The sequence below is a fragment of the Manihot esculenta genome, chromosome 8, assembly GCF_001659605.2.
Source record: "Manihot esculenta cultivar AM560-2 chromosome 8, M.esculenta_v8, whole genome shotgun sequence".
NCBI lineage: Eukaryota > Viridiplantae > Streptophyta > Magnoliopsida > Malpighiales > Euphorbiaceae > Manihot > Manihot esculenta.
In genome coordinates, this window is record NC_035168.2 from 39,394,903 (window position 1) to 39,409,298 (window position 14,396).

Sequence of the window (14,396 nt, forward strand, 5' to 3'; positions counted from 1 at the left end):
GCTACGAACCGGCTAATGAAGCGGAGGGCAAGGTCTCCAAAACTTTTAATGCTTCCGGCCTCCAGGCTGTTGAACCATGCCCTCGCTGGCCCCGAGAGCGTTGTTGGGAACACCTTGCACATCAGAGCATCTGACAGAGTTTGCAACTCCATGAAGGTCTTATAGTTCATGACATGTTCTCTCGGGTTTCCAGCCCCATTATAGGCCGCCATCGGCGGCATCATAAACTTTTTGGGAACGGTCTCCTGCTGCATCACCTTTGAGAAGGGAGAAGAAGTAGGCAAGGAGGTTTGACTCTGATCTTTCTTACCTAGCTCGGCTAGGAGCTGCTCCTTCAACCTTTTCAGTTTTTGGTTCATTTTCTCGTCTTCTGGGTTGGATCTTTTGCCCAAACTACATTCTTCCTCCTCTGTTTCAGTTCCCGTTTCCCTGGTTGTTTCAGCAGAATAGTCGTCCACCTCTTCATTTTCTATCATCTCTCTTGCCCTTCTCCCATGGATTCGGGCCTCCGGTTCTTCCTCTTCTCCGGCATCGTGGTTGTTAGTTTGGAGGCGGATAGAGGTGGGTCGGGGTTCATCGGTTCTGGGTTCCTCCACTACTGGGAGTGCGTTTACTGGGGTGCTAAGTCCCCTTTGTTGCATTATCTGCCCCAACCAGTGAGCAGTGGTTTGTAGCTGGAGAGCCATGGTTTGAATGTCTTGGTTAGACAAGGTCATGGTGGGAGTATTCCCTGCTAAGCCTGGCGAGGGATTAAGAGAGATGGGTGTTTGGTTATTTAACGTCGTAGGGCTAGAAAAAGAGAACTGCTGCCCCTCTTGGGCGGAGCTTAAATCATTTGGAATATTAAGGTTACTTTCTTGGTGGTTTGCCATTGTGGATCTCAGTGGGTTTTGAAAGTGAAAACTCCGGTGATGAAAAGATCTCCTTCGTTTCCCCACAGACGGCGCCAATTGATGATCTGAGATCCAATAGAATAGAGTTTTTCAAGGGTTTTGTATTACTGAATTAGGCTTAAACTTTCTGAGGAGGGGACTCCTCTTTTATACATTGTCTTGCTTGCTGGTGACGTGTAAAGGTCTCTCCAGGATTGGGCCACGCGTCTCTGGCATGCAGATTTGGGTGTACGAGGGTATCAGCCGCCTGCTCCATGCGTAACGGCCTCTGATTCTCCCCATGCGTACATCCGTACGGATCTGCCAGGCTGTCTGAGTTGGGTCTGGACACTGGGCTGGGCTGAGAGTCGGACCAGATGCTGAGCCCAAGAGGAGAGGGCTTGCTTGGCGCGGGTTGGGCCGGCCTGAATGGAGGAGATGGGTGAGCCCGGCCTTTGAAGGCATATGGATCCGGCTTGTCTCACGTGTGTGGGCCTCTGCTTGATGGGCTTTTGGCTATGGTCGAGGCCCTGGTTCGGGGTGAAGAAATCCAGCGGTTATCAGTATGGTTCCTTAATCAAAAGAACATTAGCTGTCAAATTCTTGTTTTTTCCATTCTGTCTTCACTTCTAACGCATTCCTTATGCACATTGAAGCTCCATCTCTAAAGAAAGCTTCTCTTTGATCTAGAACTTGCATGCACATTGAACAAACAAAAATACAAGGCACTCTCTCATTCATTCTCTTATTATATGATTTTAATAATAATTAATAATGATAGATGAATTATTAATTATAATTTATATTTCTAATAAATTCAGACTAGATTCATTGTATAATAAAAAATTTAAATAAATTCTTATAAAATTATGATTTTTTTTTTAAAAAATTAAAATTTTATAAGTTAAAAAAAATAAATTCTTTCATTTTAAATAAAAAATTAAATTAAATTAAATACTTATTAAATTTTTTATTTCAAATAAAAGGTGTATATATTAGTTTCACTCTTTGATTTTTTTTCATTCTCTTATTATATTATTTTAAAAATCATGGTGTAATTATGGGATAACTAGATTTACATTTACGGTGCTTATAAAAGTAGGAACCCAAGCTAATTATACGTTCATATATTATTTTAATGCTCTTTCTCCAACTCCAAGAATATGGAAAGGCCAACCACAAGAAGAGCCGCAGAAATCACCCGCCGCACAATTCGGAATGATAATCTGTCCAAGGCAAGAAGGGTAAAAGCCCTTGTAGGGAGGCTGAAGGAACTTCGACGGGAAATAAAAAGTAACATTAAATCCTATAGGAAGAAAACATATGGCAGAAAGTACGTACAGTATTCTATATCAGAAGCTCTGTCAAATCTCTCACTCTCATTGCTTGTATCAATGAAAAATGAGGCCAAACATGCAATAAGGCTGGGAGACGAAGATGAGCTCCGCAGTGTTGTTGTGACTGCGACAGACGGACTTGCAGGATGTGGAGAATTTCATCAGTGGGCAGAAGATTCTTGGTTGGAAGAGAGTTCAAGAGATTGAAAAGTTGGTTCAGTAAACGTTTTCTTGTTTTCTTTTTCATTTTCTTTTTTCCAAAGACGAGAGAGAAAATAGTTTTTACATTAGTGTTTTGAGTTTCTTTACATTCTTGCTGATCTTTGAGTTTCCTTACGTTGTTTGCTTGATAAAAGTATCAACCAAGTTACAGTAAAAGAACATGTTTTTTGAGTTTCTTGACATTCTTGCTGATCTTTGAGTTTCTTTACGTTCTGTGCTTGATAAAAGTATCAACCAAGTTACAGTAAAAGAACATAAAGAACGAAGGAAGTACAGAAAGAGTGGTCTTCCCATTGCTAAGAATGCAATATTCGACGATGGGACAGGCAACTTGCTTTGTAGAGCAGAGGTTAGAGTACTAGTCATATTTGATCTTCAACAAAGGCTTGTTCTTGGAAATGTTGAAAAACTTTTGAGAATTACGTCTGTTTGGTCTAGTAAAATGGAGAGTGTTGCTATCATCATTGCTAGCAAGTGCAACGGTGCAACTTGCTACTGAGGTTTCTGGAAATTACCATACTTTGTTTGCATTGGTATGGGAAGACTAGAAGCTTTTGAGGAAGAGATATGACCATGTTTCTTGATCTCCATTCAAGTATTGAGAACCAACCAGGCAAGGCTGCTAGGCAAGTGTTACCATAACAGCATTTAGTAAAAAGTCAGTTGCAGCAGGATCAGGAAATCATTATAGATATGATCACCTAATCATATATGACAATATTAACGTTGGATCCATATTCTTCAACAAAAACTACTTGCCTCAACAAAATAAACATAAAATTAGCTCCAACCACAAGATGCTTTATCAACATGCGACTATTTAGAAAAGGCTCAGCCTGGAGGTTCGATTTATTTTTTGAACCTAACTAGAACCGATCCAATTTAAAACAGTTTCAAATAGTTTTAATTTTTTTAACAATTTTGATTCGATTTTGAAGTGATTACTATTTTAATTTTTTACAATTGACCAATTTGATCCCGAATTTAACCGATCCAATTCATGTGCAGTCCACAGTCCGAACTCGAACCGTGAACATGTCTAGCCACAGGCATTGAAGCATGAATATTCTAGCTAAAACTTTCATAATTTAATTAATAATTACATTTTTTTTATTTTAATTGTCTAAAAACTAATATAGAATATATTGGTTTAAAAATTTTATTAATATTCAAATTCCTTTTATTATAACACAAAATGAGATTTTACTTAGTAATTTAGAAAACTCACAAGACTGATATTGTTTTAAAATACGATCTTTTAGTTTTGTAGTATATTTTATTACAATTACAACGTCAAATCAAATAATATTTAATAGAAAAATTAGTTTTATGAATTTTTTAAAAAAATTATTAGTTGATTTTTATAATTTTTAAATTTAATTAAAATATCTTTATATATTTGCAGATAGGAGAGGTTGCACTTAGCACCTAATGGAACTAGGACCAGAAACTAGTGGCAACTATGTGCTTTTGTCAAGTACGTATGCAGGGAATAATAAATGGGAAGATGTGAAGAAAGTTAGGAAATTGATGAAAGATCAAGGGATCATTAAAATCCCTGGAAGCAGTTTAGTTGAAATGGGCGCTGCCATGCGTGAGTTTATCACAGGAGACAAAACACACCCACTTTCAGCAGAGATTTATTTGAAGCTTGAAGAGATTAATAGAAGGCTAGAAGAATATGGTCATAAGCCAAGTATCAAACGAGTGTTATTTGACATAGAGGAGGAAGAGAAAGAAGATGCTTTGTCATAACATAGTGAAAGGCTAGCAATTGCATTTGCTATTAGAATAATAAAGAATTGTCGTGCTAGTACTAAGCTTATACCAATGATATCATTCAATCTCAATAGGAAGTGGGCCTTTCTCAAACAATAGAATTATAATCTTCACTCTGCATAAACTAGGTTAATCGATAACCCATAAATTAGAAGGTAGCAGAGCTACTCATAAAACACAAAGGAGCACAGAATTAACAGTATTATATATAGCTTTCAATCTACCAGCAGTGGAAAAGAGCAACTTTCCACTCAATTCTCAAGCAAGCATGCAAAGCATATTGATAAAATTGGAAACAACATAAACAACAAGAAGCTATATACACACCATGGCAAAAATGTGGAAGATAGAAGCAATTAATTAATGATTATAAAGCACATAAACCTCAACTATTCAATTATATTTACATTAGTAGATGACAGTGTCAGTTTTGAGAACTCAAAACCAAAAGTAACAAGCAGTGGTGAATGATCTGAAATACTACTTGCCAGATTATATTGCAGCGCCCGCCTTTACTAACCCCAACTAATGCCAATTAAATGAAATTAAAAGTTAATAAAATAATATGATTTCAATAATATATATATATATATATTGACAAATGAAAGATCAAATTATCACCTTGAAGAAAGACATGAATTTTTGTTGAAATTATTATTTTAATTCATCACTTGTTTTGATACTAAGTTTATGTAAAGTTTATTCATATTTTTTAATATTATAGATTTTACTGATACTAAGTTTGGTTGTAGCATCCACAGTTGCAATGGCAACAAAGAATGCTACAGAAGGTGTCCAAGGGGTTGGAAAGGTGATGCAATAGCTACCCAATTCAATATATGCATCCCTCGTCACTCTCGCTATTCAGTGTTTTCGAGAATCCAAAATTCTCGAATTTGGACTAAACTTTCAATTATGTGCATCCATGATCTCTTCTCTACTCTGCAGCATGCTAGTGTGTTACAATTGTTTATATCTCAATAATCAAGAAGATAACAGAGCTAAAGTTTATTAATTAGCTTATAATGCATTCCATACATATTTCGTTGTCTTCTTCACTTCATCCATTCTTTCTTTTTTCTTTTTCCTTTTTTCTCTGACAAGTTAATCAAACATGGGAAATGAAAGGTTTCTAGCACAGAGGGAAAAGGAGGCTTCCTTAAGCTCACAAGTTTTTTTTTTTTTTTTAACTTGATCCAGCCTCCAATCTCCATGACTCAAGTTCTTACTGCATGAGAAGCCTTGAGAGAAAAAATTGTTGCTCAAAAACAACCTTTTAAAACACAAGATTCACATGGAATATGGAACCAAAAATGGCAGTCTAATGCCAAAATCCCAAGGGTAAAGAGCTAGCTAGCAACCCACAAACAACCGATATAACAGTATAATAAATTCAATAAAGGGGGAAGCAAACAGCAAAGTTGGCCAGAAAATTAGACCATAGTTAAAGATTGAATACAAAATGTTTCCAAGGCATAAAGTGCATATTGGTACCACCATGGCGATTAAAGATTTTAAACTGAAAGGATAACCATCATCCACCACAAGTTGCTAGAATTTAGAGACATTGATGCATTTGAATGGTATGTGGCAGCGAAAGAGTTCTAATCACTGACATTGATACTACTGAATAGCATTTTCACCAGCAAGACATCAGTTGAATTTTCAAGCGATGAAACAAATTGTGATCAAACAGTACTCAGCTTTTCTAGCTTGCCTTTAGCAGAATCAAGTTTTTCTGCACATATTCAAATATTGAAGAGAAAATAATGTCACTAATGCTGCCTAAGCAAATCCAAGAAGACCAGGAAATGAATAGAAGATGCTGCTTACTCTTTTCAGATGCTTTTGCTTTTTGGACAGTTGTACAGAAAAAAATGTTACCATTTTTCTGATAGACAGCCTATGGTCAAGAAGAAAACATGTTATACTCCTATCCCTTCACTTGACATGGTTCATTTTACTAGAAAAAATTCAAAAGAATTCTTGCAAAATCATGCAAAATTTCAAGTTTCAACTTCTTTTAAAATGAAGTTTTTTAAGTTAAAAAGAATTCAATTCTTCAGTTCCAAATAAGGGAATTGTTAAAAAAAAATCAATTAAAATGAATTCTTGAGAGATTCTTGATTTGAGAGTATATGATGGCCTCAGATCAATGTAATACCAGATTTTTTTTTCTAAGAAATAATTAATACAGAAAAATACAAACAAAATTGTATGAATATAAGCATTCGAGCAAAAAGATATTTGGTTGTGCAACGATAACAATATGCTCCTATAAGCTATAATAATCGCAAATGTTGTGCTATTTTAAGAGAAAAAAGAATAGATTTCAGGATACAACTCAGGCAATAAGGCTTAGAGGTTTTCCTAGAAAACAAAGCTGTATAACATCAATTAAATTTGTGATAGGTGGCCTAATTTTCCAGAACATTCGGTGGACAATAGTGAAACAAACTTTAAACATAGAACAGAAAGAAGTGAAAGTTTAGGAGGATAAGCCTTCTAAAAAAAGATAAGCTGCCAAATTTCAATTCAACCAACTAAAAATTCTTTTAAAAAAAAAAAAAAGAGAGACAAATATGACATCAATTAAAAGATAATAAGCTCGAGTTATTCATCAAATGATTCCCAAGTACAAATAAAATTAAGAAACGGATCAACAAGTAAATAACAGACTACTCACAAGATAGCACTACAGTATTTGCATAATCCAGTAAAGAAATTCCAAATTGGTGCTAAGTCGCAGTAAACCCTAGTGATGATTGGCGAAAACCCAGAAATAATAACTTTCATAAACACACAAGATAGGCCCATTCTCACCCATGTGCTCAATCAAACAATGATCCAACTAACATTCGCATTGAAAGCTATAAATATATATTAAACAAATAGAAGAACCAGCAAACCGAGAGAAAGAGAAAAAAGGCAAGCTTGTTAGGGGAAATTGGCTAAAGAGCTCACCCGAGACGATGGAAGATTATTCAGCTCTGCTAAAGCAACTTCATGACTTCGTATCTGACGGATCAAACTACAAAATTAACCACAAAATATATATATATATATATATATATACACACACAGAAATGCAAGGAGAGACAGAAGCTGGATACCGTTTGTATGAGATCGAGTTTCAGGTCGGAAGCGGAGGACTCGGACGTCGCAGCCATAGAGGCGCGTACAGCCTCACACTCGCACGTTTTCTTTTTATGTTGAAGATGAAAATCCCGTTGAAGAATTATAAAGCAGTGTCGCTTTGAGAGGATATGGTTGCCTAACTTGACGCCGCATATGAGCATTTGGGTAAATCAAACCAAATTAAATTAAAAATTGAAATTTTAATATTAGTAAAAGCTTTTTTTTTTTTAAGTAAAACTAATTAATAAGATTCAATCAAACAAATGGAGAGAGATATCATTTCAAATAAAAAGACGATTATGCTTAATAAACTCTTTAGCTAAAGTATGAGCAGTTAGAGTAGTATTACACGAACCTATCTAATAGAAATATTAATTTAGAATTTATCGAAAATTTATAATCATTCAAAATTAAACTCTGCATAAAATAATTTGGCAAAAATACTTTTCAATTGTCTTTTTAAATCTCTACACAAGATAATTTGGCAAAGATTATTCTCCTTCTTCCTCATCTCTCGAGTATAAATCATTAAAATCTCCTTACTCATCTCTAGAGTATAAATCATTAAAATCTCCCGAACAAAGCCACGGAAGAGAGCTTCTACGAGATAAAACTCGAATAAGGTTTCAAAACTGACGCCGTCGTTGTGATTCTGGAAACCCATAATAACTAATAAACTTCTATTGGACATTATCTTCTAAAACAACTGAATCAATAAAATTTGAAGAAAAGTCAACCACATAAACAGACACACGACTCTTCCACATTAACAAAAGGCCTCTTCCCAATCTTTGTCTACTGACTGAGAGCAATCATCAAAATGTAAAAAATTATGAAAAAATTTCATACGAGAACTAAGAGTTTTTGTTTCCATCAAAAATAAAATGTTCGACTTGTAACTAGTAACCAAATCTTTCAATACATTAACTGTTCGAGAATTGCCGAGTCCTCAGCAGTTTCAACACAGGACGATCATTGCTTTCGGCTATCCCGACCTTTGACGGGATGATCTGCTTCACTATTACCTGTCAAATTAACATTTGCAGTGGTGTTGTTAGAGGTATCTTGTTGAGAGGAAGGAAAACATGTAACAACGTTATGTTTAGCGTTTCTTGGCCTTTTTTTAGCATCATCATTTATTCGGGCTGCAATCTCCTCATCAAACTTATCAGAACTGTCTTGGCCTACATAATTCTTGTTCATGTCCATAATATGGTCCTCAGTCTCCTTATTTACAATGGGTTGACTTTTACCAAATAAGGAGAATTGCATATTATGTGCTGCCAAATTAGTGTTTTCAAAATTGCTAGTTGATGCCAATCCTACCACAAATCCCGGCGAAGCAGAATTGTCAGAATCACGTAGCCATAGGCTTGTTGGTCTTTGGTTCCGACGAACAGGTGCTATGAAGAACTCACCCCAACCAAACTTGATATCTTCTTTCTTCAACCTTAGCCGCAAGTCACAAAAAACCTACACATGACTCAGTTTTCCATATAGATAGCAAAAAATAGTCAGATTTTCGTATTGAAATTTCATAGTAAACACAATATCATCGTCTCCAACAAACTTCTTCTGCCATTTCAAAGGTTGCCGAATGTCCAAACAAACTTTAACTCTCATAGGGCCCGACGACATAACTGAAATATTTTTCATATCATACTCTTTATGGTGGCCAACAAAATCTCCGATCAATTTTGCCAACATCTCGTTATAATAACGAGAAGGGAGGTCTTTAATCAAAACAAAAAAAATCAGAATGAGCTAGACGGATATAGAGAGGATTTTCATTACCTTGTATCTCCTTCCAAACAAGTAGGAATCTATTGTACAACCAAGGGCCCCCATTCTCTATATTTTTAAAATCAACATTATTAAAAAACCGAAACAGATATCTTTTTGCATCTAATTTCATAATAGATACTCCTCTAAAGAATGCAATAAATCTATCAAAAATGTCTGCATATTTTGAAAATTGATTGGATTGTATGCGATAAATATTTTCACCATACAAAAATAATAAGTGACGATCAGAATATCTCTGGAACTCTTAATAGGGACGATAACATCTTCTTCATCGATAGTCAATTGACGCAGATCGTCTTTTATGAAAAAGGAGAAAGAAGAAGTTAGATTTAAGAAAGAGGAAAAAACAAGAGTATCGAGTTATAAAAGAACCACAAAGGGAAACTTGCGTCGAAAGTTTTTAATATTAGTAAAAGTTAAATTGAATAAATTTTTGATAAAAATATGAATAGTGTAATTTGATTTGATTTAATTGATTAGATTTTTTAGTAAATTTATTATTTTTATATCCTAATTTTAATATTTTAAAATTTAATTAAAATATTTAAATTTTAATTATAGTCTAATTTTTTATATTATTATTATTAATTAATTCAATTTGATTTTATTAATTTTTTTTATTAAAATCAAATCGAGTTGAAATAATTGAAATTTTTAAAAATATAAATTAAATTAAATTGAATTTTCAAATTAAATTAGTTTAATCTATTTTTCAATTTAAATAGAATATTACACATCCTAAATTTATCCAACTAATTCTTTTATATATGTATATTTAATTTCAAGATCTAAAATTTTTAATTTTAGGTTTGATTTATATAAAAATTATAATTTGTATTTAAAAAATTGTATCCACAAAATCATTGGACAAATTTCAATAAAAGTACTAAATAAATGAAAAATGATTCTCGAACTAAAACAACTATCTTGTAGAGTGAATTGGAATAGCCCTATTTGAAATCAAATATCTTAAAAAAATAATTTAATTTAATTTTTTAAATTAATTGTATTTAAAATATGAAACATTCATTTTATTTTTAACTTATAAAATTTTTATTATAATTATAATAATTCATTTTAATTATTATCTTATAAACGAAAATAATAATTTATGAAAAAAAGTAGGATTAATATGTTGTTGATGTCGTTGAAATGAAACTGTGCCACGGTTAATTTATAACAAAAAAAATATGAAATGCTTGATTGGCAACCATTCCGATATTTAAGTCAACAAATTACTATTAAAAGCGAATGAAATATAATATTTTGAACGTAAAAGTAGTTATATAATAGGATCTACTCAATTGTATTGTCTAACGATAATTTTTCGTGGAGTCTCACTCAATAATTGAGAGGTTGAATCTTTAATGAAAAGATAAAATTTAAAGCATTCGGAATTTTTTTTCTTTGACCGAGACCAAATATCATCTCATTACTCTTACCGCATAGTTTAAATATGCTAAATCTTTCTATAAAAATATGCATTAGTTTTACTTTCATGAATAATACTTATTTTTATAAAATTATAATTTATTTTTATTTTATTATTATATTTTTATTTTAATATATATTAAAAATGAACTTTGTTAATTTCAAATAAATTAATAATAGAATATGATTAGAATATGGGATATTATAAATATATAAAAAATAAACTTTATTACCTTAATTATACAACTATATTTTTTAAAAAATCATGTAAAATTATAAGCAAGCTTGTCTTTTATAAATAGGGTGAAAAAGATTGAGTTAATTAAACAATAGAAGTGCATTATTTAATAATAACCCAATAATCAAAGCGATATAATTCTATTAATTTGGTAAGAATATATTGCGTTTTATTTCGTTTTTGGCTAGTAACCTTAATTTTTATTTATTTATTTACTTTTAAATTTATAGAGTAACTTGAATTTTTTTTATTTAGTATTCAACACCTAAATTAAAATTATAATTTATTTAATACTTCAATTTATAAAAATTATAACAACTAAATACAAATTAACATTTTATTAATATTTATTAGAAAAAAATAAAAAAAAAATTAATTACACATTATATTTTAAATTTTGCTCTAATTTTATGTTCAATCAGAAAATTTCAAGTATGGTTATTAATAAGTGGAGTTCAGGGCCGTAGTAAATATTTATGGACTGAAAATTAATGTGAAATTTTCAAGTTTAGTATAATTACAAAGAAGTGAGCCACAACTAACTAAACTAAAAGTTCTATGGTTTAAGTTGATTTAATATTCAAATGCTCCTCTAATACCTTCAAGTGACTCTCCTAAAGATGCCCTGCAGAGAAGCCAATGGAAACGAGATTAGTTTATGTATATAATGAAAGATGACAGATAAAGATCAATGGACTTCAGCACAAGAATACTAACTTTAAACATGAACCAGATAAAAACATCCGGTGTGCTATGTTTGAAAAAGCTTTGAGCATTAACAAATGCTCACTTCTGCTCTAAGCAATTGGATGATATAATTGCTATTTCACATACACACATGTTACTTCTCCAACTAAAGTGACAAACATGTGAAAAGATATAGATTGCTAAGCTTCTGCCAAACCAATGGAATATAGTAAAGGATTCACCCAACTATATCATTCCTTCTTCATCCCCGTGCAGAACTGATCGAGGGCGGTTCTTCTTAAGAAGGGTATGGATAGATGATTGATCACACATGATGCCGAAAATTAACTTGAACTCATACACCTGTCTAAGCTAAATTTATGTTGCAAGTCAAAACGACCTAGCAAAAGGTTACACAAACTGACATCATTATACACCAGCTTAGACCTTGTACCAATTAATTGTTCTCCAATACTCATCAAAAGCCAATTTTCTTGATATTCTCTTTTCCCTACTGAGCCTCACAATCAGGCCCTTCCTTCTTCATCCCCATGCAGAACTTCTCAAGGGCGGTTCTCCTTAAGAATGGTATGGATAGATATTGATCACACATGATGCGGAATTCTCTTCCTTCATTAACTTTAACTCATACACCTGACTAAGCTAAATTTGTGTTGCAAGTCAAAACGACCTATCTAAAGGTTACACAAACTGACATCATTCTTCTCTTCCTTAATTAACTTTAACTCATACACCTGACTAAGCTAAATTTGTGCTGCAAGTCAAAACGATCTATCTAAAGGTTATACAAACTGACATCATTCTTCTCTTCCTTCATTAACTTTAACTCATACACCTGACTAAGCTAAATTTGTGTTGCAAGTCAAAACGACCTATCTAAAGGTTACACAAACTGACATCATTCTTCTCTTCCTTCATTAACTTTAACTCATACACCTGACTAAGCTAAATTTGTGCTGCAAGTCAAAACGATCTATCTAAAGGTTATACAAACTGACATTATTCTTCTCTTCCTTCATTAACTTTAACTCATACACCTGACTAAGCTAAATTTGTGTTGCAAGTCAAAACGACCTATCTAAAGGTTACACAAACTGACATCATTCTTCTCTTCCTTCATTAACTTTAACTCATACACCTGACTAAGCTAAATTTGTGCTGCAAGTCAAAACGATCTATCTAAAGGTTATACAAACTGACATCATTCTTCTCTTCCTTCATTAACTTTAACTCATACACCTGACTAAGCTAAATTTGTGTTGCAAGTCAAAACGACCTATCTAAAGGTTACACAAACTGACATCATTCTACACCAGCTTAGACCTTGTTCCAATTAATTGTTCTCCAATCTCCAATACTCATCAAAAGCCAATTTTCTTGATATTTCCCTTTTCCCTACTGAGCCTCACAAATGAGTCCCTATCACTATATGTCCTCCATCACACAACACAACCAATTTAACCTCACACTAAAGACAGAATACCCTGTACTTTGTCGCATTCATTTCAAACACCACCATTACTTGGGCATTTATTAACCACAAAGGAGTACCAGGCAAGAAAGTTTTGGCATCCAGCCTCCCTTAATCCCTCACTTTTAGTGACTTTCAATGCATAGAGATAACTGGTCCAATCACTTTGTCATACATACTACAGACACAGCCATATCTATTTTCCATACTACACTACATTCAAGCTTGATTTCTTCAATAGAATTCAACTGTTATAATTTTAATACAAAAGCGCTATTCTTATCACATGACCCATGGATTTGGGAGGAAGTTTTACTTCTTCAACCCACCAAATCTATGGGTTAAAGAAGGTAATCTTGCATTACCTAATCTTATGGCTTACTTTAGAAAAGTTCAATTCTCTCCATCCAAACACACTATAACCTGTTCATAACCCACCAATTAAACTCACCCTTCATACATATATACATAATTCCACATGGAAAATAATTTCTGATAAAGAGCTTGATGTTGAACTTACTTATACATACAGTACTTGTACTCTTGGCTTCGACCGAGATCTTTCTCTCCTTCTTCGAGCTGCAATTACAAATTAGAGGATATACATGATTTCTAGATCAAAAGCAAAAGAATCAGACCAAAGTAAGAACCAGCTAACAAATCTAAGTATACCGGATCGCCCTCGTAAATAAGCTCATAACAAGTAGGAGAAAGGCACCGCAAAGCACAATTCTCCTTGGCCGTCATTGAGGATTTGCAGACGGGGCCCCAAAGTCCACTAATTCCAACATAAATCACAAAACCCACGAAGTTTTTAAAATAAAAAAAGAACTAATAACCCAAAATTGCTTGAAAGAAAAAGAAAATCACCTTTCTATATCAGCATAGCACTCGTTCTTCTTTTGCCTGACTTCCGCATCCTGCATTTTCAACAAAGAAATTAAAATCAAACCCCAAAAATTAAGGAAAAAATTGAAAGAGATGAAGAAAGGGAGAGAGAGAGAGATTACAGTTATTGGGCGACCAGACTTTGAGATAACAGGTGGAGCGATAAACAAAAGGGAAAATATAAGAATAAAGAGAAAGTAATTTGAAGGAGGTATATGAACAAGATTAGCCATCTGTTGTTCGATCAGAAAAAGGAAGAAACAAAGGTTTCTTTATCTCTTTTGAAGATGATTAACAGGCGGATTCTTCTCCTGCAAAGAGAGAGCAGAGCTCAGCTAGCTGTTCTGGATTTGGAGTTGGATTTCGGTTTGAATTAGGATTATGAATAGGTTTGGAAAAAATAAACTCATTAATTTTTCAACATCTAATAGAACTCAATTTTACTTTTTTATTCAAATAAAACCACTAAGTTTTTTATTATTATTTTTTGAAAAACTACTTAATAT

The 14,396-nt window shown here is 33.1% G+C and overlaps 2 protein-coding genes across 4 annotated transcripts; both read right to left on the reverse strand.

Annotated features, from left to right (window-relative positions):
* Positions 1-2,576: 2,576 nt before the first annotated feature.
* Positions 2,577-7,512, reverse strand: LOC110620206. Of its 3 annotated transcripts, XM_021763837.2 has the most exons (4): positions 7,324-7,512; positions 7,175-7,228; positions 6,044-6,113; positions 5,584-5,948 (listed from the first exon to the last, which is right to left on the reverse strand). In XM_021763837.2, the coding sequence occupies exons 1-4, from the start codon at positions 7,507-7,509 to the stop codon at positions 5,899-5,901; spliced, it is 360 nt and encodes a 119-aa protein (XP_021619529.1). In that variant the 5' UTR covers positions 7,510-7,512; the 3' UTR covers positions 5,584-5,898. The 3 variants fall into 3 exon arrangements, with proteins under 3 accessions (XP_043814613.1, XP_021619530.1, XP_021619529.1); XM_043958678.1 differs by lacking the exons at positions 5,584-5,948; positions 6,044-6,113 and adding an exon at positions 2,577-3,050; XM_021763838.1 differs by lacking the exon at positions 7,175-7,228 and having other exon boundaries at positions 5,453-5,948.
* A 3,775-nt stretch (positions 7,513-11,287) lies between these two features.
* LOC110620519 lies at positions 11,288-14,289 on the reverse strand. Its single transcript, XM_021764293.2, has 5 exons — positions 14,013-14,289; positions 13,873-13,922; positions 13,675-13,780; positions 13,523-13,581; positions 11,288-11,448 (listed from the first exon to the last, which is right to left on the reverse strand). The coding sequence occupies exons 1-5, from the start codon at positions 14,121-14,123 to the stop codon at positions 11,397-11,399; spliced, it is 378 nt and encodes a 125-aa protein (XP_021619985.1). The 5' UTR covers positions 14,124-14,289; the 3' UTR covers positions 11,288-11,396.
* Positions 14,290-14,396: the final 107 nt, after the last annotated feature.

What these genes read in the sequence shown, in the direction of transcription:
- LOC110620206 (XM_021763837.2), bottom strand. Translation starts at nt 7,509, where the DNA reads ATGCTCATATGCGGCGTCAAGTTAGGCAACCATATCCTCTCAAAGCGA. An exon ending in AACTCGATCTCATACAAACG is followed by an intron (nt 7,229 to 7,323) that starts GTATCCAGCTTC and finishes TTGATCCGTCAG; the next exon opens with ATACGAAGTCATGAAGTTGC. An exon ending in ATAATCTTCCATCGTCTCGG is followed by an intron (nt 6,114 to 7,174) that starts GTGAGCTCTTTA and finishes TCTTGACCATAG; the next exon opens with GCTGTCTATCAGAAAAATGG.
- LOC110620519 (XM_021764293.2), bottom strand. Translation starts at nt 14,123, where the DNA reads ATGGCTAATCTTGTTCATATACCTCCTTCAAATTACTTTCTCTTTATT. An exon ending in TGCTATGCTGATATAGAAAG is followed by an intron (nt 13,781 to 13,872) that starts GTGATTTTCTTT and finishes TGTTGGAATTAG; the next exon opens with TGGACTTTGGGGCCCCGTCT. An exon ending in TTATTTACGAGGGCGATCCG is followed by an intron (nt 13,582 to 13,674) that starts GTATACTTAGAT and finishes TTGTAATTGCAG; the next exon opens with CTCGAAGAAGGAGAGAAAGA.